The sequence below is a fragment of the Prinia subflava genome, chromosome 5 (genome assembly GCF_021018805.1).
Source record: "Prinia subflava isolate CZ2003 ecotype Zambia chromosome 5, Cam_Psub_1.2, whole genome shotgun sequence".
Classification (NCBI taxonomy): domain Eukaryota; kingdom Metazoa; phylum Chordata; class Aves; order Passeriformes; family Cisticolidae; genus Prinia; species Prinia subflava.
Window position 1 is genome coordinate 8,406,178 of NC_086251.1, and position 25,422 is coordinate 8,431,599.

Here is a 25,422-nt window from a genome sequence, read left to right on the forward strand (position 1 = left end):
TGGAGAGAAGGAACGACAGAGGGAAAGGAACGGGGCAGCCTCCGGGCTGAGAGGAACGTGGCGAGCCCAGCTCGGGTGGCTCTCGCAGCCGGGGGGCCGCGGGGACAACCGCGGGGACAACCGCGGGGACAACCGCGGGGACAACCGCGGGGACTGTCCTGGGGACAACGGTGGGAACTGTCCCGGGGATAACCGCGGGGGCTGTCCCGGGACGCGTCGGGGACTGGCCTGGGGAGCCTCGGGGGCAACCGCGGGACTGTCCCCGGGACAGCCGCGGGGACAACCGCGGACACAACCGCGGGACTGTCCCCGGGACAACCGCGGGGACAACCGCGGGCACAACGGCGGGGACTGTCCCGGGGAGCCTCGGGGACAACCGCCGGTCTCACCGGGCGGTCCCGGGGACAACGGCCGGCAGCTGACGCTGCGCCATGACCGTGCAACGCCCGTCGTGGCCGCCGCTGTACTTCCCGCACTTCCACGGCTCCGAGGCGCTGCCGCGGGCGGCCGGCGGCGCCTGGGCCCCGCTGGCCGCGCTGTGCTGGCCGTGGCAGCCGCTGCCGGCCGCGGCCGGGCCGCCCCGCTACGCCGCGCTGCCCGCCCCCGTGGTGCCGGAGCCGCCGCGCCTCTGCTGCCCGCCGGGAGCGCCGCGGGCCGGGGAGCCGGCACGGCGGCCCCCGGGGCTGGCCCAGCTGCAGCTGCAGGAGGAGATGTGCGAGCTGGGCATCCGCCTCAAGGAGCTGGAGCTGGCGGCGCTCATCGGCGACGGCTTCGACGCCAGGCAGTGTGCGTGCCCGTCCCGGCGCTGCGGGCGGAGCTGCTGCCCCCGCGGGGATCCCCGAGGCGGGGAGCGAGCGGGGCGGGTCCGGGGTGTCCGCCCCGCAGCGCCCCGGAGCCAGCCCGGGGACCCCCGAGGCGGGAGCGAGCGGGCGGGTCCGGGGTGTCCGCCCCGGGGGAGCGGGAGCACAGCCGCGGCCCCGCGGCGGGCACCGCGCACCCAGCAAGGGACGCGCAAGGGCTACGGGTGCAGCCACTGCCGCACGAAGGAGCCAAACCCCCCAAAGTCATTAAGGGACAGCAGAAAAGCCAGCCGGGCAGGCAGCAGCCAAGCGGGAGGGAGTTCGTACATGCAAAATGTGTCGAGTAGTAGTGAGACCCTGCGGTTGTACATCAGCTCTGATGTGAAATAGATACACATAGATACAGAGATACTTGCACAGATAGCTGGAGGCACAAAAAAAATCCCCAAACCAAAATCTACCCACCTACCCCCCCAAAAACACCCAAACAATCCACACCAAAAGAAACCACCAAGCACACGAAACCCCTCCAGTTAAATGATAAGTGAGCTTGGCATTTTAATTTTGCAACCTGCTGGCCGTGAAGAAAATGCAGGGAATGAAATAGTTCAGCAGATGATGATGAGAGTTCCAGTGGTGAGGCTGCAAGGATTTGGTGCTCATGGTTTCCTGCAAGGCCACAGGATGCCAGTCAGGAAACTTTCAGGAGTGCAAAGGTTACAAGAACACAGGAAAAATGACCATCATTTGCATTCAAAGGAAGATCTCAAAAGAAATTCCAATTGGTAGTTTGCACATATTGTCCCCTCATTTCCCTTCAGAGCAGTGCACACCTCTTTCCATTTTTAATACCTACTATTTGAGGAACTCTAGTTTTCAGATATTTGCTAGCCGAGGCTTTGTAAGGATTATTAGTTTCCTTAGTGTATTACTGGAATTACTTAAACATATTGTAATTTATTAAAAGCATCATTAATGATACATTATGTTTCCTTCCTGTTTAGATAAAATTCTGAAGGCACTGGAAGAAAAGAAGATACAAAGCATGAAAGCAATGCAGAACCTGAAGTAATGTCTGCCAGCATACTGAGGATTATTTCAGCTGGATATTTTGCCACTATCACTGTGGAGTGTTTTAATGGTTCTTCAATATTAGGTTTTTACTCACTATGTGCTGTTCTCCTGCCACATTAAAAATATAGCATATTGTTAACTTCTTTTCTGTATTATTTTTCTGGTAGGAGTTACTGATAACACTACTGTGTGTTTTAACTTTTTTTTTTCTCCAATTACTTTATGCAGGAAGTATATAATATCTTCTTCAAAAACACTAGGAAGTTAATACTGTTTTTGTCAGGATTCCCAGCAGTCCATATCTGTAGCTGGGAAACACAGAAATGGCAATGTAAAATATGGTTGGGTTTTATTTTGTTTTAGTTCTAAGTATATTAAGTGCAATTTTGAGTAAATAGGTATGGCCAGAAGTCCTAAGCCTCTAAACCAGCTTAAAAAAAATTACTTTCATGGTAGCATAAAAATCTTTGTTACAATCATGGTGTATTCCTTTATAGTCTTTAGTGTACCACAAAATCACAGAAGTTGTGGCTTGAGTTGATTTTTAGCAGGGCAGTCACATGACATTGACTGTCAAGTGAATTTTACTGTAATTTTAGTAATAACAGTGCGTAGGCTAAAGCCCGTGGCAGTTTTTGGAGTGACGACATCCTGATGTTTGGAAGACACGTCCTTTCATGAGTAAAAATGGGCAGGGGCAGGGACGGCAGATTGAAGATCTGGACAACATTTAGCACTCAAAAATAATGCCACACCTTAATTAAACACCACAAAGTAGTATATAGGCTCATCAGACTGATTAAAAAAACTAATTACTTTTTCCTATTCTGTTTCCAGAGCAGTAGGTGGCAGCACGAAATAATAAAGTTACCCACTCTGAAGCTGCACTATTTTGGCAAAGAGCTTTATTTTTAAGAGTAATATTTTAATCTCTGTTTCTCTAAACTGTGTTCAAATTGCTCAGCTGTGAAATGTTTTAACACAATACGATAACAAAATTTTATTTCCTCTTACTGCTTATTGCAACATTCATCCTTATATTGCCTCAATCTTTCCAGCCAGATTTTGATCTACTGTACACAGAGTTTATATAAAAAAAAATCTACTTTATAACTCCCATTTGTCAATCATCAAACTATAGCAATCACATTTTAATGTGATTGCAAATGAACACCAGAACATTTTGGAAATCTGGCTGCAGTTTCACTGCTCCCTCTGCAGAAAGAGGATGAAAAGTCTCTTGAAGGGTTTTGAGGCTTAAGCAAAAATGGTTAATTGTTGTGAAGATGTGAATAGTTGGTTACTATGAAAATGAGAATTGTGTTTGTGCCCAGACTAAACACCTTTAGTTTAACAAATTTGGACTGGACAAATAGGACCAATACACAGAGGCTTCAAAGGCTTTGTGCAGAAGTGAGAGCTTTAAAATCAAGTTAGGTAAGTGAGGAACTATCTTCACTTTCCCAGTCTCCAGATCAATTTCATTCTTAAACCACCTTAGATTTTCCAAGGTTATTGAAATGCCCTACAAAGGTTTCCATTAAATGGAATTGCTGCTTCCTAAAAATTACTTCTCAGCTTTTACCAAGTTTTCTCTTTACATCCAACTCTTCACCAGGCATTTATTCACGCAGGTTTTCTTGGCTTGAACAGAGCTGCTTTTCATGGCAAAGAGTTTAAATATTTTCCATCTGTTCTGCTTTTCATATGGCCTTTATGTTGAAACAACCCTTGGTGTTTAATTACTGGGTAATAACGCAAGGAATAATATCAGTTAATTTGTAATCTCAGTTAGAGGTGCCTGGGGACACACATCTCCTGAAAAAATCCTCTGGATGCTGGCATTTAGCCATTTTAACCATCCATTTAGCAGGATGGTTACCCTTGGCCACTGTCACCCACAGCACTCCTCCATCAGGTCAAAACCCTTCCTTTAGAAAAAAACAGGCCAATGATACATAATGGCACAAATGGTGATTTTCACTTGCCCCTAGACATTTTACTTACCTTTACTTTTCTGCTCTGTTTCCACCTGGCCTTGTTAAATCCAGTAATTTGCGCTCATCTGAGGGCTTATGGTTTCATCTCAAAGCTGATCTGTTAATAATTTCTTTTGTAAAAATTAAACCATGTGTTAGACAAAATAGAACAGCATTCTTCCTGCATTTTCTTTTATTCACAAAGAATGTGTCATTCACTTTTTTAATTGTATCTATTCTCCTAGATTGCTCAAGGGAGGCTAAACCTGACATTTAGATGCTGGCACAGTTCAGATCTCTTTCATGTAGCTGCCCTGTGACTCAACAAATCTATCCCCACTGCACTCAAGAAAGAAATTTTAGGCTACAAATTTGATTCATAGGCAGAGATCTCAAAACATCAGTAGGCTGCTCCCATTTCCAATCCTAAACAAAGCAAGCCTCTCAAAAAGCAGCGTGCCACACCTTCACTGATGGGCTGAGCAGTGAAACAGCCACGGCTGCACCTGCAGGGACACCCAGGTGCTCCTCAAGGAGAGCCTCAGGTCCCACCTCTGAAACCTCAAATGGCCTTGGCTGCTTTATGATGGGGAAAATGGGATCCAAAGCTATTCAGAAACCAGAATGCATTTCAACTTTAAATTATTTTACACCAAACTGTTGGGTCCATTAAATTTCAGGCTGCTGTGTTTGAGTTTGCCACATTAAAATTCTCCAAATAGACATTCAGCCTTATTACAATGGATCATTAGAATTTAAATTAATCTTCAAGTCAAGCTGCCTTAATTAGTTCAGAGACAGGTTAGAAAGGAAATCCAAAAGCAGTAAGCCACTATGAAATGATTGAAATTATTTTTTTCTGTTTTCAGCAGTGTATGTTGCATCTTAGGTTCACCTGCCCTGAAATTTCAGAGCTAATATCTCAACACGAAGTAGGGAAATTGAGCAGCACTCAACTCTGGGAAACTTGTCCTCTTTTGCTTGTTTGTCAGGTAGAGTTTTTTAAGGCCATTGACATCTAGATATTGAATCAAGGAGTTGCCAATCAGGAAGCATTCCATAAGTGTTGCACTTGTCTTTTTCAAGGAAACATACGATTATTAAAACCATGAGTCAGCTGAGTTCTGTTACACACTAAAAACATACATTTATGAAATAGGCTCAGATTTAAGTGTATGTTGAGGAAAGCCAGAACAACTCCTTGAGGCAGTTTAAGTACTCACAGTCACACATGTATATAAAATTTATAAATACATATATACATTTAAAAAATTGTATCTTAACTAGGCCATCTGTCTAGAACCTCAGTAGTGATACATACACTGGGAAGTTCATTTATCCTCTGTTTTTGAAACACCCTTTCCTGCCTCTTTTTTCCTCTGAAACTACAAAGTAGTCATAAAGGAAGTTTTTATTCCAAATTTCTTGCGTCACAAATACACAAAAGCAGCCCTGTCAAAAGCTGCAATTTCCTCTTACTTCAGACTGACAGCACAAAACTTAGGCCTGAGTAAATGACATTAAAAACCACAAAACCTGGATCTAAAGAGGAGGACACAGCAGGAACAATCAATAAGTAGCAACACAGATTTTAAGACACATTTTATTTCATGTGCAAAATTGCCAAGGAAAACACCAAGTGTACAACTTCAGCTAAGCTATGAACATAAGCTACAAACATGAAAGGAACTATTCTATGTACTCGTAAGCTTTATTTCTAGAATCACCCTATGGCTCAGAGTAAAAACATAGTCATTTGGTAATGACCCAGAACATTTTAAGTCCCTCCTTTTCAGCCATATGTAAAATTCTACCATTAGCATGTAGTTTTACATAACAGGTCTTGAAGATTTTCCTTCTGATTGCATAGTATAAAATTTTAATTATTTATTTTCTTATTCTCTCAGTTTAATCCCTAGACTCGGCTTTAAATTTGCTCTCAATTTTGCAGCTTCAGAAAATTAATTTTCCCACTTACAGCTGAAACACTCATAAATTTTGAGCAAGTTTCACGGACACAGCCATTACAATTCAATTGAATCAAGCTGTGAACACCAAAGATAACATAGATATTTGTAATCATGCAGAGCCAGTCCTTTCCATATTTCAAAGACATAAGAAAAGTTCATTTCCTTGGAAAGTGAGATCTTCTGCCTGGGAACTGAGGTGGTTTATTGATATAAATTCTGTAAATCTCTGTAAAAAAGTCTAGAGGCTGTTATTGGAAAGGCTTCCGAGAACATACTGAAATATTATCACAAGGTGGGTGTTTTTTCCTTGTAAATTCATGTCTATTAAAATGCTACCGTAGGAACAGGTAATTTATAGTCCTGAAAAATTCCCAAAGCTCCATGAAGTAATGAACAGTGCTTCTTACTGAAGTATCCACTGCAGCCCAGGGTTTGTGTTTCAGCAGGGCAGTGAGGAGAGGCAGTGCCTTCCCCCTGCCCTACAGATGGGGCTCTGAGGCACAGACACATTTTGCACCAATCCAAAATCCTGAAGAAAGCCAAACTGACCTTCCAGCTCCCGATTTCCAGCCACCCATAACCAGACAGCATCCCTCCTCTCTTGGCACAGTTTTAAGCCACTTGTGATGGCTAATTTACTGGGGGGTTACCTGCTCACTCCTGCTCTCCTCAAAGGGCACAGGTGTTTTGCCAGTAATTTCAGTGGAAAATATTACCTAATGTGGGAAATGGATTTGTGGAGAATTCCCAAAGCCTGACAGAAGGCTCACATAGTGTGTACCTGTATGCAAACTGAGATAAAATACACTGACTTACAAAGGCCATGGAATAGGACAGACATTGCTGAGAGAGAAATGGAACTACAAACAAGTTTCAAATTATGGCCTTGCAAATAGACTAGATATTCTGGAGAAACAGAACTATGAAAGATGGTAGTAGGACCCACCTATGGTAAAGATGATTTGCTTTAAAGCATTAGCAGTATTATGTGGCAAAAGCTGATAGGCCAAAAGACATTTATAATGTATGGTAATTAAGAAATAGTTTGGCTTCTGATTGTGAGGACATGAATTGTAACATCTGTACCATCTCACCCTTTACATGAGACTAAAAATGGAATAAAAGTTTTTAAAACACCTCTCAGTTGCCTCATGTCTAAGTCAGAAAAAAGTATAATCCAACAACCTACAGCTGTGTTTTGCCTTAACACTAATAGGAGAACACACAAAGCACACCTTGGGCTGAGGCCATGCAAGGCCATGGCTATTTAAAAATTCTGTCTCGTGTTGGTTGCTGCTTCTGTCACACCAGCAGCCTGTCAGCAGGGTAAAGAGTGCACTTCTTTGTGTACAGGATGTAAAAGTCAAATTCAGAATGCACAGTGATGGCAGGAAATGAAAATAAAAAGTCAAAAAGCATAGGAATATCTGTGCTGGACAAACATGCTTCCTGATGACACCCAAAGAACTGCCCAGAACTGAGCCTTTTGTTGGGGCCGAGCTGTTTCTGTTGGGTTCCTGAATTCTGCATCAAAATGCAAGCCTTGGCAAGATGGGTTTTATCATATTTTCCAAAATTCTTGGCTTCACTCTCAACTTTTCTATCAAGTATGACGTTGAATACAGCTTGCAGAAGTCAACACCAGGATGAAATGAAAAAGCCTTCCCAGTGTCTTTGTCAAAGAAAGAAATACTAAAATTTGATTGGTGTAGGATAAATTGTTTGGGGTTCTTCCTCACTGCAGCATGGAGAGTGTCAGATAAAGAAAGGGATAAAAAACAAACTTCAAGTTTAGTAACATTCAGATCTCCTTGCCAGATACACAAAACCTTAATTGTGTTTGTTATGGTGTTTAGACTGGTTTACACAGCACAGAAATGCTCTGGGCTCCAGTGAAGAGGGAATCCTTTGGAAGAGAAAATGACCTGCTCTCTCAATATTGTACTCAGTGGAATCACCTTTCTTTGGGATTTACAGTCCTTTGCAAACATTATTGCCCAGGAGGTAAATGTGCGTTTATAAAGTTGCAAAATTATTTACAGAATGCAAAATAGACTTACCCCTTGGATATGAATTGAATGTGGAAAATTCACAAAGTCAGACTTCTTAAAACAAGTATTATTTTTAACAAATGCAAAAAAAAAACCAACCAAAAAACACCACCACCAAATTCCTGAAACACACATGGTACTTGTACTTGTTTTCAAGACATCTATTATATTTGACCACCTATCTATTTAAAGCCCATTTCTCAGCTTTCACGAGCTTCATAACAGAAAAACTTTGAGATTTTTCTCTTCATTACTGCCTCTGTACCCCTTAAGGAACCTGAAATAAATGGGGACAAACTGAGGGACAGATAGAATCACTTCTGAAAAAATATTTTTGACACACACACATTTATATACGCATGAATATAATACAATACCCATAAGAATATGGGCTTAAGGTGATTTTTAAAGCATGAAATATTATGTGATTTGGGGACATTTCACAAGTTTTTTAATTCAGGACCTAAACCACCTTGTGCAACGCAGTTATTCTCAGTAGAGATTTGGCAGTATTGACCAGCTTTGCCTTTATGACTTGGCCATCTTGAAAGATTTTTAAAGAGCAACTCAGTATTGCATTTTCTTTACTGACCTATATATAAATCTCACTTCTACAAGTTGAGTTTTGCATTATTTATTTCTGAGAGAAAGGCAAAGGTTTTTTTAAAAAAAACATTCTCAAAAAGTACTCATCCTTAAAAATGAAAGAAAAAAAAAAACAACTTTGAATTCTTTTGATAAACAAAAAAGAAAGCTGTTGCTCATTCCTGGAGTTAAAAACTAACCCATGAAGGGAAAGCTGCCAAACACAAGCATTTTCTAGTGGGTGTGAGTGACATGCAAGATCCCTCTGCCTCTGCCATTTCGTGTCAGTGAGGGCTGGGAATCCACTGGGATTTGTTAATGGATAAGAAATGCAAGACCAGGACAACCACTGGTCAGACAGAGTGTTTGGAGCTGCTGGGACATGCTCAGGATGAACAGGGGGCAGCAAAATGGAGTGACTTCTGCGAGCTCAGGAAACTTGCTGCTTTCAAACTCCCTCAGACTCCTAGAAGTTGGCAGTCAGCTCTTATATTGGCAATGCAGGGCTAAAAAACCATAGATTAAAAAGTGATTAATTCTTTAACAGTCAAACATTTTGAAATGTAATGGAAACTGTGGTCAGCTTGGTATATATCAACCCTTAAACAAAATAATTCTGCCACTCAACCCAATGTTGCATTTTCTACCTGCCTCTCATTTTTATCTTACCCTTCCTTATGTGTCTCATCTTTCAAAGAGAGTCTGAAAAAGAAATGATCACCGCTTAAGATAATATCCTCATTTCTATATATAGGGTTTGCATGCACTTCTATCAAGTTCTACCCATAATATTATGACATACAAATATTACTCATATTTCTAGACTGTGTGCTAGAGCTTCTCTCCAGTACAGATAATATGTAAAGAAATGACTGCAAACAACTCAGGAAATGACTGCCAACAAGTTCCCTATTATCCTTTTAAAGTTATTGTTCTACTGATGCTAATAAATGTCACATGTAGTTTTCCAGCTGAAAGTGGTCAGTACACAGGTACCAAGAAGGAATTTTATGTTGCTTCATTTGCAATTGTTCCTACTGATGATTTACCAATCTGAAGACAGATATTAGTCAGAACATCAACTTTTTGTGTACACAGCAAACAGTACTTTCACCTAAACATTTAACGTATCTTTAAAGAAAATTGGGGCATTGAGTACAAAAAGCTAAATTACTACTTTTTTCTCAGTAAAAATGGCATGGATATATCTGGACGAGGCTATAACTTCAAACACAAATACTTTCTTCTTTGAAATCAGTATTGAAAAACTATATTGTAATTGTAGCCATACAAAATGTTTATTATATTACAAATTATTTGTACACTATATTTTCACTTTATCATTGCTTTGTGCTCAGACAGTATAAATATTACAGCATGATTTTTCTTTCCCAGGAATGTCCTAACTGTCTTGATATAATCTTACTTTATACTTAAAAAAAAATACAGAAACATATTACAAACAGGATAAAAAGGCATCATGAATGAAGAATGTAAGATGGTTTTCTGAATAAAGTGCACCACAATGGTTTCAGAGTGATGGTTCAGGAAATATTCAATAGACTGCACATCATCCATAATAATACCAAACAAAAATAATTTTGAAACTGTAACAGGTCTTCCTCAGAGGTATGAAGAGTACTTTGTTTAACTTTCCTGAAATGTTTTTTTCTCTTTAGAAGGCTATTTAAATGCTTTTGTTTGGGTGTTTTCCATTTTCTACAGACATCCAAACCCCCAACATATCTGTATTCTCCAAAATTTTTCGTTTCCAGGGTGGCAAGACACAAGATTCATTGTGTAAGATATATGAGACTTTACCCTCACACATCTTTCAGTAGATTAAATTGCTAAAATTTAAGAATGGGAACAGACTTACAGAGTTAAGTGTCCAAAAGATGCTGTTTGAAACTGGAACGCCCTGCTTCCTGTGACTTTTTTGGGAATACATTGTCACACTGCCATTTCCACCTCTATGTTTTCAGCGGGCCCATCCACAGGATTGTGGCTGCTTCCATAATTTCAGCCTCAGGATAACTCTGCAAAACTGGAGTCTAAGCTAGAGAAATTTATTACACAGCACACGCCACCCCCATTGCTTAGAAGGGCCCATTTACTTGCCAGATTTCACTGGGCTACAGAGAATAATCATTCAAAAACTGAGATAATAAAGCAGATGCAAAATGTGGCTGACACGACCTGGTGTAGATTTCACTTCCCAGGTTAGGGCAAGCCAGCTGTGAGCCAGCTGCTTAGGTTAAATAAAAGTCAGCTGCTCTTCCATTACATCTGCACTTAAGTTACAGAGATCCAAATGACTGAAAAATAAACAGAATTCTGTTCAAGGGCTCTAGTGAAATTTGCTTTTATAGACAAAGCCCAATAGAGAAACTCAGCCTTGCTCTCAGTGAGTGAAATTTCCACTGAAGCCAACCAGCACCAGTCTTTCTGTGGCACACTTAGTTTGGCCCAGTATTTTTCAGTTGTTATTCTGAGTGTGATGCTCTTAGCCAGCTATTAATTCGACCCAATTTGGCTGTGTTCTGTTACACTGATAATATCAGTGTTATCTGCTGATAGGTAACTGAGACAGCAGCCAGCCTTTACTAGACTTGTATTTATATGAAAAATTGAGTTTCTTTGGTTGTTTAGTATCCAAGTCAACCAATTGTATATTTATGTACTCCAGAAGTAGCATTTTTATACTGAACAGTAAAATTACCAGGGTTTTTTTCTTTCTTTCTTTTTTTTTCTTTTTCCACTTCATTTATGGAAATTTTCTGACTATAGCAGACTAGTCACTTATATAAATATACAGCACATATATACATAAAAATTACAAAAATACTTTTTATTTAAATCTGATTTTAAATAATAAAAATTAAATTTCACATTTATTGAAAGATTAACTAGCATTCCAAACACTTCTGCAGTATTCAAGGTATTGGAGCAGAAGATGTCTGTATATTCCAGTATAATAATTACGCATCACAGTCTCAGTCAGGGTTTATGATATAATTATAGGGGGGAAAATAGCTCTTTTTAAAAGTTTGTGCTTCATCAATTTCTTCTTCTATCCTCTATTCTAATCTTCTCTCTCCTTCTCTCAATTTACTGATGGCCAAAAAGCTAAACCAAGTTCCCTTTCCCACATCAGTTAAGACCAAAGAAACTCAGGGAAATGAAATGATCAGACAAGATAGTAATTGAGGATAACTAAATAACCTACTGAAATGAAGGACATTACCTTTAACTCCAGCTGACATCAAACACGCCCAACACAACAAATTCTGCAACAACCTCAGTTCCTGAAGCTAATTGCTGAAGGAACTGAAAACAATTCTTCATGATCTCCAACTAGTTTGTACAACTGCAAAACATTAACTACTGTCCCATCCAAGTGGTTTGATTTCCTTTTGGGATTGGATTCCTACCACCACGCAGTGCAACAACCAGTGACCTTTACTTTGCACAATATTAAGTTAACATCATTTCTGGCAATGCTCTCTTTTTCACAGAACATTAGTATTTTTGTTAATCCGTGTAACTGTTAACTTATTTACATGTTAATATAGCAATTAGGTCCTCTACATTCAGAATTTCCTGGGTGCGCATTCACCGTGCCAGCATAATCAAAATCAACTGCAGCTTCAGGTAGCTCTTTCTGGCATCACTTTAGTAGATAGCATTGTTAAAGAAAGAGAAAAAAAGCACTGTGTTGAACAGAGGTTTCCTTGTCCAAGCAAGTGTATTCATTTTTCCAGGTTGGAAGGATTTAAAGGTCTCAGGTTTACCAGCTTCACATGCATTCAGAGTGAAAAGGCCGATTATAGAGCAAACACAAATAACCTTTCTTCATTTCTCTTGGAAGCTTTTAGCACCAATATCCTTTGCTGGTTCTTCATGCACTGTATTCTCTCACGCTGAAAAAGAATCTCCTCCACAACTCACCAGTGGCACTGAGGGACAAGGTAGCCACCAAATATTGAAATGTCATTCACCTTCTTCACAGTCCTCTCTTCTTTCACTTCTTTGTACTGTTAATAGGATGAAGAAACTCTGAGCTATTTACAGGACTTTTATTTGTATTACTTAATCATGTTGAATCCTTTTGGTTTGAACACAGTCTCTGGGATGAAAAGGCTGAAATGACTCCTCACTGCTGAAATCAGCACCCCTTATACAATGTCTCACTGCAAACAATTAACGTGGCCACTGCCAAGCCAGCCGTGGCTTTCAGCAAACCCTGTTCTGCAGATTTTTTTCTTCTTGAATCAAACTTTTGGCATGCAGAAGTTATTTTCAGCAGCTCCACCTCTGGGCCTGCAAATGAAACTTCTTGTGGCGCAGACACGTTCAGCAGCATCTTTAGTGATGATGGGTCATAATACGAGAGCAAAGTGACAAACAATTGCATACGGTTGATTTCATCAGTATGGATCAGTTTCTTGGCAGCTTTTCCTTAGCTGGAAAGCAGAATTTCACACCTTCATAGTCCCGTTGCTCTGCTTTAAGCCGTTTCATAGTGCTGACTTTTCAGACAGGTTAAAATGCCACGGCTTTGGCACAATTCACAAAAAGTTTGTAGCTGAAAATTAAAGGAGTGGCTTTCTCGGCTACCCCGGGCCGCGAGATGTGAACACTGTGCACAGAAGATCCATTAGACCTGGAACTCAAACATATCTGTCTGCTTCTTGGCCAGCTTGGCCACCTCTTCCCGTATGGCCTTGACGAGGGCGGCGGTGGAGATGTTGGTGAGCGGCGCGTCCGCGGGCTCGTTGTCGGCGAGGCTCTGCTGGGAGGCGGCGGCGGAGGCCTGCTCCAGGCTGGGGTGCAGGCTGCCCTGCTGGCTGTACTGCCGCGGCAGGCGCGACGGAGAGCTGTGCTGGTAGCGGGGCCGCGGGTACGCCTCGATGTAGCCCGGGAGCGGCACCTGCAGGGAAGCGGAATGGCACAGAGTGACACCGAACCACGGGGGCCACCAACCTCCCCGGGGCGCTGCCAGATGGGACAGAGAACACCAAACTGAGGGAATGCAAACCTCGGAATTCCCAGCCTCTGCTTACAAATGCCTGTCCTGGCCTGTGCCGCTTATGGGCGTGTCAATGTCCCAGCTGTGGCAGCGAAAACATCTGCTTGTCCTCACCTATCATCACCTCTAAACATCCAAGGGAAAAGGTTTTTCTGAAAGTGTGCTCTCTGCTTAGCAAACACTTTGGTTTTAAACAAACGGCATGATTTTAGTATACCAAAAAGCCTAGAACAGAAAAGCAGACTTTTCTGATTTGCAGCCACTCTCGGCAGCAATGTGTTTGGCCATTCTGTGTACCAGCCAAAATCATTGTAGAACAAGACACCTGCAGTCTTGTTTTCCAGAATTCTCAGGAATTCATCAAGGGAAAACAACAGGATGAAAATAAGAACAAAGAGCCTGAGAAACTGCCTACAAAGAATGTAAATCCTAGATACAGGAGGTGCAGCATGAGAATGGACATTTGACCAATTAGGTGACCTGAAGGAGATGAACCTGCCTCTCGAACCAGCGACTTGGCCAACAGGAGTGTGTGCCCACGTGGGCTGTAGATTTTAGAATCTATAACTGGGATTGTAATGTAGACAATAAATGGCTTCTGTTGAGATCATATTGGTTCTATTCTTCAGTTGTCCAAATCCCTTCAACTGTCTAATCTGGTCTGGTCTCACTGCTCTGAGCAGAAACTCACCAGATCCAGACAACAGGGATAAGCTCAGGTGCACCAGCTTGGAAACTCAAGACTCAAAGGGTTGTCTGACTGCTCAGAAGTGTCAGGATTTCTGGCCATGTTTAACAAAATTACACAAGGGATTCATAAGTTTTGAAACTTCACAGATTCCAGGCTCATGTTACACCAGCTAAAACTAAAACAATAACATAGGCCCTTTAGTCACGGTGAGAGATTAAACTTCTTCCACAAATCAATGAACCATGATACCAGTCTTTTTGGCACTCAGAAGAATTTGATGCATCAAATAAAAAAATAGTATTTATGATTTCCAAAAGTCCATAAAACAGGAATCTACAGGCCTTAATTTTGATGAAGAATTTATGCCTGAAGCCTGACCATTAGAATTTACACATCCTCCACACTGCCTTGGGTATCCATCAAATGCTGAAGAGAATGTCAAATATGTTCACTATGGTGTGATGAGACAAATCTAGGAAGGAGGCATGATATGAAAGTGATCATTAGATATAGGCACTTCTGTTCAGTTTACAACAGGCTCTTCAAAAGATATTTTACTAGAACAACATAAGAACACGCCACTAGAGGCCACCAAGTTACTGTTTTCAGTAAGCAGCATCCAGCAGTTTGGAAAATAAGTGCTTTGTGAATACAGTTGCTTTGTCCCACAGAACTTAGTGTTTAAATACTTACCATTTGTCTCTGAGAATAATATAGTACAGTAATTGAGCTTATAATATAATTCCTTTTTGTCAAATCTCCTGTTTCCTCTGCTCCCTTGTTTACAGTCTTGGCTAGCAGAAATATGTGAAAAATAAAGAATCTTACAGATATTAACCCTCTCTTATCAATAATTGTAAGAAAATCTTGGAAGTGTGATCAAGCTATAATCTAGAGAGTCAGAAACGAGGACACATCCAGAAATTCAAACCCTGAGTATTACTTCAGATCTTTATGCTATTCACTTTTATTCAGGCTTTCTGACTATGCTATGTTGCTAATGCTGTTACTAGCTCCTCTAGTAATGATTTTCAAATAAAGACAATTTCTTGACAGATTTGCAAATTCATTGCAGAAACTGCAGTAGTTTCTGCATTTTTACCTCTTCTGCAAAGCAACTGGAGGGCTGAAAATCTGAGTAACAAGGAGTTGTTAAAGCTCTGACAGGGGTAAGTGAAGTTAGAAGGGACATTTGTTTCCTTTGAATTCTATATTGCCATGGTTATTTTTAGACAGATTCGTACATGCCTCTCCATTCCTCTTTCCCTGAAGAAAAAGAAAGCTGCAACAGGGTTATACTCTTCTCCCTACAGATGAAGGAGCTGAGGGTTGGAGACTTGGTTTGCAGTTTTGACTTGTTTGTTTCAGTCTCCACATTTGACAAGTGATACCTGACTCTTTTTCCATGAGACTACAGCCAAGAGTAGGGAAACAAAAGGTAGAATGAATGGAAGACATGTAAAATTTCCTTATTTGTTTCGTGGGGTTTTTTTTCCTTCTTAGAGAACAGGGTTTGAAATAATTGCTAAGATACAATGGACCTCTTGGATTTAAGATGACAGAAGGGTTAAAAACACATAAACAAATAAATAAACACTAAACACCAAACCAACAACAAAGGAAAATAAAGCTTTTCATGCTTTAAAAGGGATCTCTGAGAAGAAAATTTATACCAGAGCACCACAAGCCTCCAGGTGTCAGGGATACATCGGCAGCTGTGCTCAGCTTACAGATGAGCAGCTTTTTTTCTGACAGTTCAGCCTTCAAATTCAGACTTGCATCTCAAAGTCGTGCTGAATTCTTTTCCTCACAGGCATCGGGAGCAGTAATAAAGAGTGAACAACAAAAAGCTGCCCCCTGGAACATTGATATGACTGTGTTGTCTCTTGCTTAGCTGCTCAAAGCCAACTTAGATTTCAACTGAAATCCATTAAAATGTTCTGCTGACGATTTGCACAAGGAAATTGAATCTATCTCCCAGCTTTTTTAACCAGAGTGGTTCTGCATACATACCAGATGTGAGCTCAAGCAGAAGAATTGATCTTCTTTTCCCTAGTGTAAAAAAAGCCCTACATTTGAGAAATTGTTTCAAACGTAATAAACTACTTCAATTCATTTCAGGATGTTTCAACTTCAGTTCTTTGAAATGTAGGTTTACTTTGGGCTAAAAATTACATCTGTTCCAGTCTGGGATTGTGCAATTAATTATTTGATTTATGATCTGTCACTCCAGCCTCTGGGAGGATTTGAAACGCTGCACAGCAGGACTGCAGCAGTGCTGGAAGGTAAGATTTGGGATCCAGGCTGTCTTGAGAGAAACCTCCAGGAGGGCAAGATGCTTCCCAACTTTCAAACAGCTCAAGGCTGCCTGGAGATGCAGCATCACCTTCTTCTGACAGATGTCTATCCAAAAATTTAACCTTTCTTGGGGAAAAAAATGACATCTAACCCATCAATGTTAAACAAGTGCCAGGCCCTTACCTAGTGAATGATTCCACCCTCTAAAGACCTTGCTTACAGTTCATGTTATAAACAGCTGAAGTATCTATGCCACCTCTTATGGCTTTTCACTACTAGAAATTATTCCCATTCAAAGAACAATTATCCTTTTCAGCTTCTTTGTGGACCAGTGAAGAATTGCTGAAAACCCCTCCTGTGCAAAACACAGAAAACACAGGTGTTTAGAAAAGCAAGGATGCTTACAGAGTCTGCCCACTGCCCTGGCAACTCATTCTCTCCAGCATAGGGCATCCAGGCTTGGTTCCTGTAGGCAGTGGGAGGAGTTGGGATAAAATAGCCCGTGAAGCCAGGTCGGTTTGCTGGAATGGCAAACACTGCTGGTACCGTGTTTCCTGTCAAATAAAAAAAGAGTAGGCGTCATTAATAGCTGAGATTTTCAGCTGAAATCAGAAGACAGTGCTTATGAAATACAGACTTAATGTTTGTTGTAGTTTTTTGTTTGGGGCTTTGGGTTTGGTTTTTTTTGTTCCACCATCTGGCTAAAGTATCTTCATAATGCTGGGAAATACTGGAGAAGGCAAGATTGGTGGTTGTCCTCATAACCATGTACAGCCTTCAGGTAAACAGTCCTGAGGACTTGATGCTGGTAACAAATGATCTTTGTCAAAACTTTGACTCATTAGAGAAAAGGCTTTTCTCCCCTTAAGTTTGCTTCCTTGTATTCAATTTTCAGCTGTTGTTACCATGGGTTTCAGTGTAATGCACCTTTCTTTTCACAGTTTACCCAGTCTTTCTTGATATCTCTGAGCAAAAAAAATACAAAAGTGAGTGACTGATATGTTTAACAGGCTGTACTCTCAACAATTCCATCATAAAACTTCAATGCTTCTGCAAAACATACCAAGGTTCTACCTGCACAGTTCCTTTCCCAGTTCATTTCCTATGATTGCCATAAATTATGCCCCTACAACTTTAATAAATATTTGTTTCTCCCAGATCTGGTTTATCACCTCTTGATTAAGATGTATGCACAGGAATATCCAGGAAGCCTCTTGGATTAAAATCCCACTATCACACTCCAATTTGTGTGGAAGGAGCCAGCCATGCTGGCATAAATTTCAGCCAAATCTCTGGATATGGGCACATCTGCTTTCAGGGCAAGTTTATTCCTGTGGCCCACAGTGATGCAGAGAACAATTCAGTACAGAGATTATCCACAGGCCATAACTGGCTGTCTGGAAGACCAGCATCCTAATGTGCATATTTCCCTTGAGATTTGTTACCATAACTCCACGTATTTGCCTAGCTAAAAATAGAATACAAACAACTTTCTTGCCCTGTTAAGTCTTCCTTCCTCTAATGTCTATTTACATGCAAAGACAGACTCCAGCAGTGAATCACCAACATCACACTGAGGGCATGAAATCCTCATCCCTAAATCCTGGATGGGACAGCTGCATATCATATTTATCAGTTATTAGGTTTTTAGTTTATTCAGTTGTACTACAGGGACACGTATTTTACTTTTCAGATTCACAGGATATAGCAAAAATAATATCATTTACATGAAAGCAGAAAGGCACTAAATCCTTTGAAAACACAACAAAGTACAACTCCAACATTTTCACTGAGGAATGGAAGCATAGGAACATTACACAGCTGGGCAGATTCTCTGTACTAGAATTAATGCAGAGAAAATAAAATTTCTCTCCCTTCCAACTGCATGTCATTTGAATATTGCTACTAATTGCTCTCAGTAGCTATACCACTATGCTGACAAAATCACAAAGACGTGGGCCTTCCCCTGAAATTCATATGGAGTATAATTGAATTAGCATCAATTACTGGCTGCTTCAAATACGCATCCCCCAGAATCTCATTTGCAGTCCTGGCACACTTTTTGCTCCTGAACCATCTACAGGAGGGTTATGCTGCCTACTCTGACAGATGCTGGGACCTTGCATGGGCACATGCACAGAGATAGAAAGACTCCACCAGTGACATCCATCCCCAAAGCAGTCTCCATAAACCAGATATTTACAGTTTCCCAAGGCCAGAATTGATATGGATGCAATCAGGGCATGAGAAGAGGAGCAAAATATGGTTTGTAGCTCATTTTTCTCCAGAGCAGAAACACACCACCTCTATCTCAATTCCTCCAGCCCCATGGTTTAGAAGAGGGTGGGCTAAGGGAAGAGGTGTGGTCAATCATTTGTCCTTCCAGGTCATACACAGCCCAAGGGTTGCTTTTTTAAATGAGTTAGCAAAGCTAAAAATGAGCATTCTTCATATGTGTACAGAGAAGAAAATACTGCTCCTGTACATAGCACATGGCTTCTCCACCAAAACACTCTTAATTTAACCACAACAAAAGGAGCTACTACTCGAAAATTCAGTTGGCTGATGTAATTCCTTACTCTAAATTACTATTGCAACATCCTTATCTTAGAGCTGATGCTGGGCTGGATGAGAGTGACATTAGGCACTAACATTCCTAAAAGCACCTGCAGCAATATTTCTTCATGTATTGAGACTATAAAAATTTACCTTCATATCAGAATGTTGGAAACTTTGTATTACAATTGCACATTTTTGACAATTGCCCTTGTCTTTTCTTGTGTTGCAGCCTTTTGTAGCACCTGTCATATATGAAAGTTTCCTTCAACTACTCCCAGAATTATTCCAGCAAACTCCACAATGTACAGGAAGGTCATTTTGTCTCTTCTGAACTGCAGCCACTCTTCAGCAACACACAGCAATAAAATCTCCTCATTGCTGGATCCAATAAAAAAGTGTATCCCACAGATCACATTACTGCACACATAAAGAGGAGGTCTAGGTAGTGTGGCATATTTTATAGCTTGGAATGTGCTCTGAAAAAAGAGGGTGAGCATCTGCTCCTTTCAGGTCCTGCACCATTTGCAGAAGGTATGACAATAAGTGAGAGTAGAATGGATCCTTCAGAGCTGCTGTATTTAATTAATTGACAATACATTTTCTTAGTCACATTATGATTCTCAGTAGATGATGTCAAAGACAATGCAGATAACTCTCCATTATTTCTGAGGAGACTAAGAAAGAATTTTCTCTGGCAGATTAACAGAGCAATGTCTAACAAACCTACCCATTTCAAAGCTTTGAACTAATGGAAAATTCTTCGGAATATTGTAAGCGCTTTCCTAACTCTTCAAGAAAATGCATTTTGCCAATAAGAAGCCACTTGAAATATGTTTTCCAGCTAAATATTATCCAGACACCATCAAAACAGTATATCAGCCTCATCTCATGATTGAATCAATTAATTTATAAAAATACAACTCATATCAGAAGATCCCAGAACTGACTAGGCCTTTAAAACTGGGACTTTTAGACAAGTTCTGGGCAGAAACTATACTCTCCAGAACAGGAGTGAAGAGCTAACAGATTACCTTTGACTGTGCAATAGCACCACTGCCTTAAATTAAAAGGTCAGTGTCCTTGTTAACTCGTGGAATGATTTAAGTTATTTGATTATTATTGTGTTTTGAAGAGAAGGGGCTATATTCTTTCCATCTGCCTTCCTCAGTAGCCCACTGTTCTGACAAGAGTAGGGGTCAAGTTTCTCAAGAGGAAAGAGGGTGCCTTAAAAAAGTTTTCAAGCACTTGGATCAATATTCTTGACTGACAAAATATTGGAAAGATCTAATTCATTTCTCCCCTCATTTCTCCCTCATTACCTGTCACTGCCACTTTGCTTGGTTGGTACAAAGTGCAACACAAACAAGTCACACAGAAGTCCCAATACTGCAACTTATTTTGCCACCAACACCCTCTAACCCTCCCTAAAAATTCTGCTGTGTTTTGCGGTACAGATGAACAGTTTTACTGGGTTTTACCAATTCAGAGTCCTGATTAGTGTGATAGCAGAATGCCATACTCGAGCACAGAACATCTGGGACATTACTGCTAGGTCCTACCTTCAGAAAAGGCCATTTCCTGGTGCTTCTGCAGGATGAGTGTCTTACGATGCAGCTGGTGATGCACTTACAAAGGGACAGCTCCTTCAGCTGCACCAGGAAAAACCCCACCTGATACAGTCTTTCTCCAAACAACCATCCTTATTTGGTATATCCCCTACATTCATTTATATCCAAAATAACTTATAAGGCTCTCAAAGCTCCGAGGTGAGCCTGCATTATTTTCACCTGAGTGAAAAGCCGATTGATCGAGTGGGCCAACAGACATGGGAGCTCTCGAACCCGGTGCAAAAGGTGTCTGATCGTGATGCTGGGCCTGATCTGCTCCACTGGACTCAGGTATTCTCACTTTGCTGCCAATATCTGACGTAGACCTGTGCATTAAGAAAGAAAAAGAAATTGAAATTTTTGTCACTCTGACCTACAGATAAGATTTGTTGCCACATAGATGCCTGTCACCTACAGCAGGACAAGCCCATGAGGAGCAAGATGTCCAACTTTTCTCTGGCATGACAGAAGTCTGGAGAACAACTGGACAACAAGGAGAAGTTTGGAGAGGTCTGGAGAAGTTTGCAAGCAAGCCTTTTAGCCTGGTTGCCGTTTTACCAAAGCACATTATTACCATCGTACAGGGGCTTTGCTTGCTGCTTCAAACAAATGCCTGTGAAATTCAACACCAAAACCAGAGCTTTACCATAACTCACCAGAGCTTTACCATAATTCACCAGAGCTTTACCATAACTCACCAGAGCTTTACCATAATTCACCAGAGCTTTACCATAACTCACCAGAGCTTTACCATAATTCAACACGGTCTACAGACAGTCACAACAGTGGACATGACATGGTGCCATACAGTAGGAGACCACTGTGGTAAATAACATTAACTGCACTTGGGAAGCGCTAACGCCTTTGGAAATGTTGCAAGTCCTCACAACACAGGAAAGCAGGAGAATGAGGTGTGAATTATCTGCCTCAATCCAGCACACCATTATGTGTGGCGCTGAGGCAAAGAATGATTTAAAAGAAACAAGAGCCTGCATTTCCTAATTCTACTGACACAGACTAGCTAACAGAAAATTCATTGTTATTTTGTTTTGTGTTAAAATGAAATAAACCCAGCATGTTTCTAATTTCATTACTGGATCTTTTTAAGTGCCTTGTAAGTGCCTCTTCAGGGTTTACCCTGGATCTTATTGACAGTGGAGTTTAGAGACCATGCCTGAAATAAAATAACAGATAAATACCTCCTGAGAGAGGCAACAGCCACAGGACCCGTTCTGGGAGGGACAGGAGGGGGAGGAGAACCCATTACCATCTCAGGAAGCTGAGAAAATCTATAAGCCTGTAACAGAGAAAAATAAACATTTTCTGAAACACCAGTAGATCTCAGTCAAATTGAAAAACAAAACAAAATCAGAAATTAAATACTTGCTCTGTGTGCCAGGAAGCTAACTTTTTGTGGCACCAACAATAATTGCATTTATTTGAGAATTTACAGTGCCTTGGTGACTTTTGAATGTGGAAGAAAACCTGAAAATGAGCTCAGAGACAAGATGAAGTCTAATTAATATAAAATATATTAAACACCATCTCTTTGTAACATTTGTAACCTGCTGGCAAAGCAGATCTGTTGTGATCATGTGAGTCTCAACAGCTGCTTTGGATCCTGGGATAAAGATCTGAGTATTTTCTCTTTCTCCAGGAAAAAAGTATTTCAAACATTCAGAAGGAATCCTCAGAGCAGTGTGTACTACAGTGAAGCTCCCTGTGAATAATCTGTATTTCAACCTCTTCCTTTCAGCCTTCAAGAGATGAAAAGAAAATTTTCCACAAAACTCCCGACTTTCCAACACAGCGACAAAGGCCTCAAACAGTTCTGAAAAGGAAGACTGATCCAGAGGAACACCAGGCCCAACCCACAAAGTCAAAAAAATAAGCAACTTGCCCACAGTAATTCTGAATTTCATCACTAATAAATGTGAAGGAGGAGTAGTTATGTGCATGAAACCCACAGCACCCAAGAAATGACATGCAAGACAAAATTTTCCTCCTAAATCCTTTGCACTGCTATAGATTAGAGGCCATAGTTTTTCCAAATACACTTAGAGACAGAGGAATACCTCAACTAGATGTTTCACTAAACTTTTCTTTAACACATCATGGGTGGGTTTTTTTATCCTATGGGGTTTTGGCTTATTGTTTGGTTGTGATTTTTTTTCAGTTGTGGTTTTCATGAGGATACTTCAGAGCAATGTACAGGATTAAAGATAAAATCAGAGCAATAACAAATAAAACATTTTGGAAAGGCTGACCACTATCAAGACAATGGCATTTTGACAAAATATGAAGTGCAATGATGGGACTTTGGCCCGCTAAAGAAAAAGAATCTGGTTTAGCCAGAGAAGCTCCTCCACAAACAGCAGTGAAAGTTAAAAACACATTAAAACACATGGGATGAGTCACATTCTATCTTCTGCCCAGAGAAAAAGCCTACAGGATTTACATGATTATTTCAGACTTACCACCTACACTTAGGTTGGAATTTGGAAATATAAATCTCACATTATATATCAGAAAACACTGTCTTTCAGTAATCCTCTTTTAAAATTGCACATTTAGACTGTGTTCCAAATACCTTCATTCTCAAACACCTGCAAAACTAGGTCAGCAAAAAGGAAAGGTAACTTATCAAACTGATTTTGAATGAGTCTCCAAGGGAAAAGCAGTACAGACCCAGCATCTTCCTCTGTCCTCTCACTGCTACCCCTTTTAAAGCAGGTTAGAAACCCTCAAAGGCATGTCTCTGAAAATAATTTTTTCTTTCATGCCACCTACAAAGTCTCCTAATATTTACTTTTACCGTGCTACCATGATATTTAAAGAATTTCTACATTTAAGTGGGAGGGGAAAAAATCTTAAAAGACACTGGTACATTTCTTAGCCAGGGGTCGGAAATACTGATTTCTAATGAAAGAACTGTAGGGAAAAAACAAATGTTATTCACATCAAAGAAAAGCTCAATTATATTTCTCCTGATAGTGCTGGATGTGAAATGGTCTGCAATGCCTCGTCTGCATCTCAAACGCTGGCAGTGCCCTCACAGGCTGACTGAACACTCCCTTCTGGCTGCACAAGCCTTTCATCCCACATCTTGCTCTCAGCATGCATTTGTGCCAAGTATGAAATCCTTTTCATTCCCCCTATTTTAAAGGAACAGCACATGAGATAATGGTCCAGAGTGGGAGGTGACTCCAGACGCTGTTTAGCAGGGTAGGCAGAGACTCAGAGGTGGATCTGGGTTTTCTCTTGAGTGTTGTGCTTTGGAACATGGACATCAAAGGAGGTATTAAGTATTTTAAGGGATCACAGTTCACAAATATGCTGTGACTTGCACTGGAATTTTCGTGGGGAAAAAAGTAAAATAGAAAATCTAAGCCTTTCTTTTGCTGCTTACACAGGAGATGAATAATTTTGAGTGAGTGGCAATATTTTGCTAATGGCTGGGCAGAAAAAATCCTGTTAAAGTGATAAATTCTGTAAGAAGATCTGCTGCACCATGCTGAGGAACAGTCTGTCCAGAGGGGACAGGAGGCAGCCCTTGTTGCCCTGAGATCCACACACACCAACGTGGTTGTGGGAGGGAACTCCAGTGAAATTTCTAGAGTTCCTCCAATGGGTTGGAGCATCACTGTTTTCCTGCAGGCAACATATAAGTGGGGAAAAAAGTGTTCAGAAGCTAAATGAAATCAAAGTTTTACCAGAGAGGCCTGTTACAGATTTTTATGAACCCTTAGGCTCTTGGCCAACTGGCATGATTGTAGAGTTAAAGTCACTTTCACCATTGTGAAGCAAGTCAGAGAGAAAAACAACAAACAAAAAACGAAACCTGGCTGATTTCACAGATTTGACTAATTTTACTCTTCAAATGTATTTATCCTTTTAAAATGATCTCTTGTTTACTAGCAAAAAAAAAAAAACAAAAACAAAACAAACAAAAACAAACCCAACCAAACAGAAACAAACAAATCAAAAGTCCAAAAAGAACAAAAGACAAAATTCTTAAGAAGGAAAACATTCTGTGTGGGTTCCAAACCCTATTTTTTGAAAAATGAGAACATCTGTAATATAAAGGCTGTAACAATCACTGACAGAAGGAATCACACCTGAGATGCAGGAGAGGCTGCACAGGTACCAGAGTGCAGACCCCATGACACCCTCTCGTAGAAATGCCAGTGAAGGAGTCTGCTGCAGCTAGAACCCTGACAATTTAAAAAGCAAACCAATAAATCATTTTCAAAAGTAGGAAGGGCAGTTTAGCAGCCACTGGGCCAAGGACAATAAATCCTCTGGAGGAGGGAGTTCAGCCACCAGCAGACACCTGCACCATTGTCCCCTAAAACCCACGACCGCCCAAGGTACCACCCATCAGGATGTAGAAAAGAAAAATCACAGAATGGTTTGGAAGGGACCTTAAAGATTATCTAGGCCCATGCCCTTTGCAACAGGCAGGGACTCCTTCCACTAGACCAGGCTGCTAAGAGCCCCATCCAGCCTAGCCTTGAACACTCCCTCTGTTGGGTCACACACAACTTTTTGGGCAGCCTGCTCCAGCGCCTCACCACCTTCACAGTACAGAATTCCTTGTCCATATCCAATCTAACCCTGCCTTCTGTCAGTTTAAAGTCATTCCCACTTGTCCTATCACTAAAAAGCCCCTCTCCAGCTCTCTTGTATCTCCTTTAGGTAGTGGAAGGTGTTCTAAGGTCTCCCTGGAGCCATCTCATTTCCAGGCTGAACAACCCCAAGTCTCAGCCTGTGTTC

General features: G+C 41.0%; 2 protein-coding genes across 2 annotated transcripts in view; one reads left to right on the top strand and one right to left on the bottom strand.

The window, feature by feature from the left end:
- The first annotated feature begins 297 nt into the window (after positions 1–297).
- On the top strand, positions 298–2,892 carry C5H11orf91 (chromosome 5 C11orf91 homolog). Its single transcript, XM_063397308.1, has 2 exons — positions 298–786; positions 1,805–2,892. Exons 1-2 carry the CDS (start codon positions 432–434, stop codon positions 1,870–1,872), a joined length of 423 nt encoding a protein of 140 aa, XP_063253378.1. The 5' UTR covers positions 298–431; the 3' UTR covers positions 1,873–2,892.
- Positions 2,893–5,533: 2,641 nt separating this feature from the next.
- The window catches only part of KIAA1549L (KIAA1549 like), a 136,571-nt gene continuing 116,682 nt past the window's right edge, over positions 5,534–25,422 (bottom strand). Inside the window, exons 18-21 of the mRNA XM_063397930.1 lie at positions 21,846–21,943; positions 20,827–20,972; positions 16,886–17,034; positions 5,534–13,392 (exon numbers count right to left, since the gene is read on the bottom strand). Of these exons, the coding sequence (XP_063254000.1) occupies positions 13,120–13,392; positions 16,886–17,034; positions 20,827–20,972; positions 21,846–21,943 (666 nt within the window). The 3' untranslated portion in view covers positions 5,534–13,119. The remainder of the gene's footprint in view (positions 13,393–16,885; positions 17,035–20,826; positions 20,973–21,845; positions 21,944–25,422) is intronic.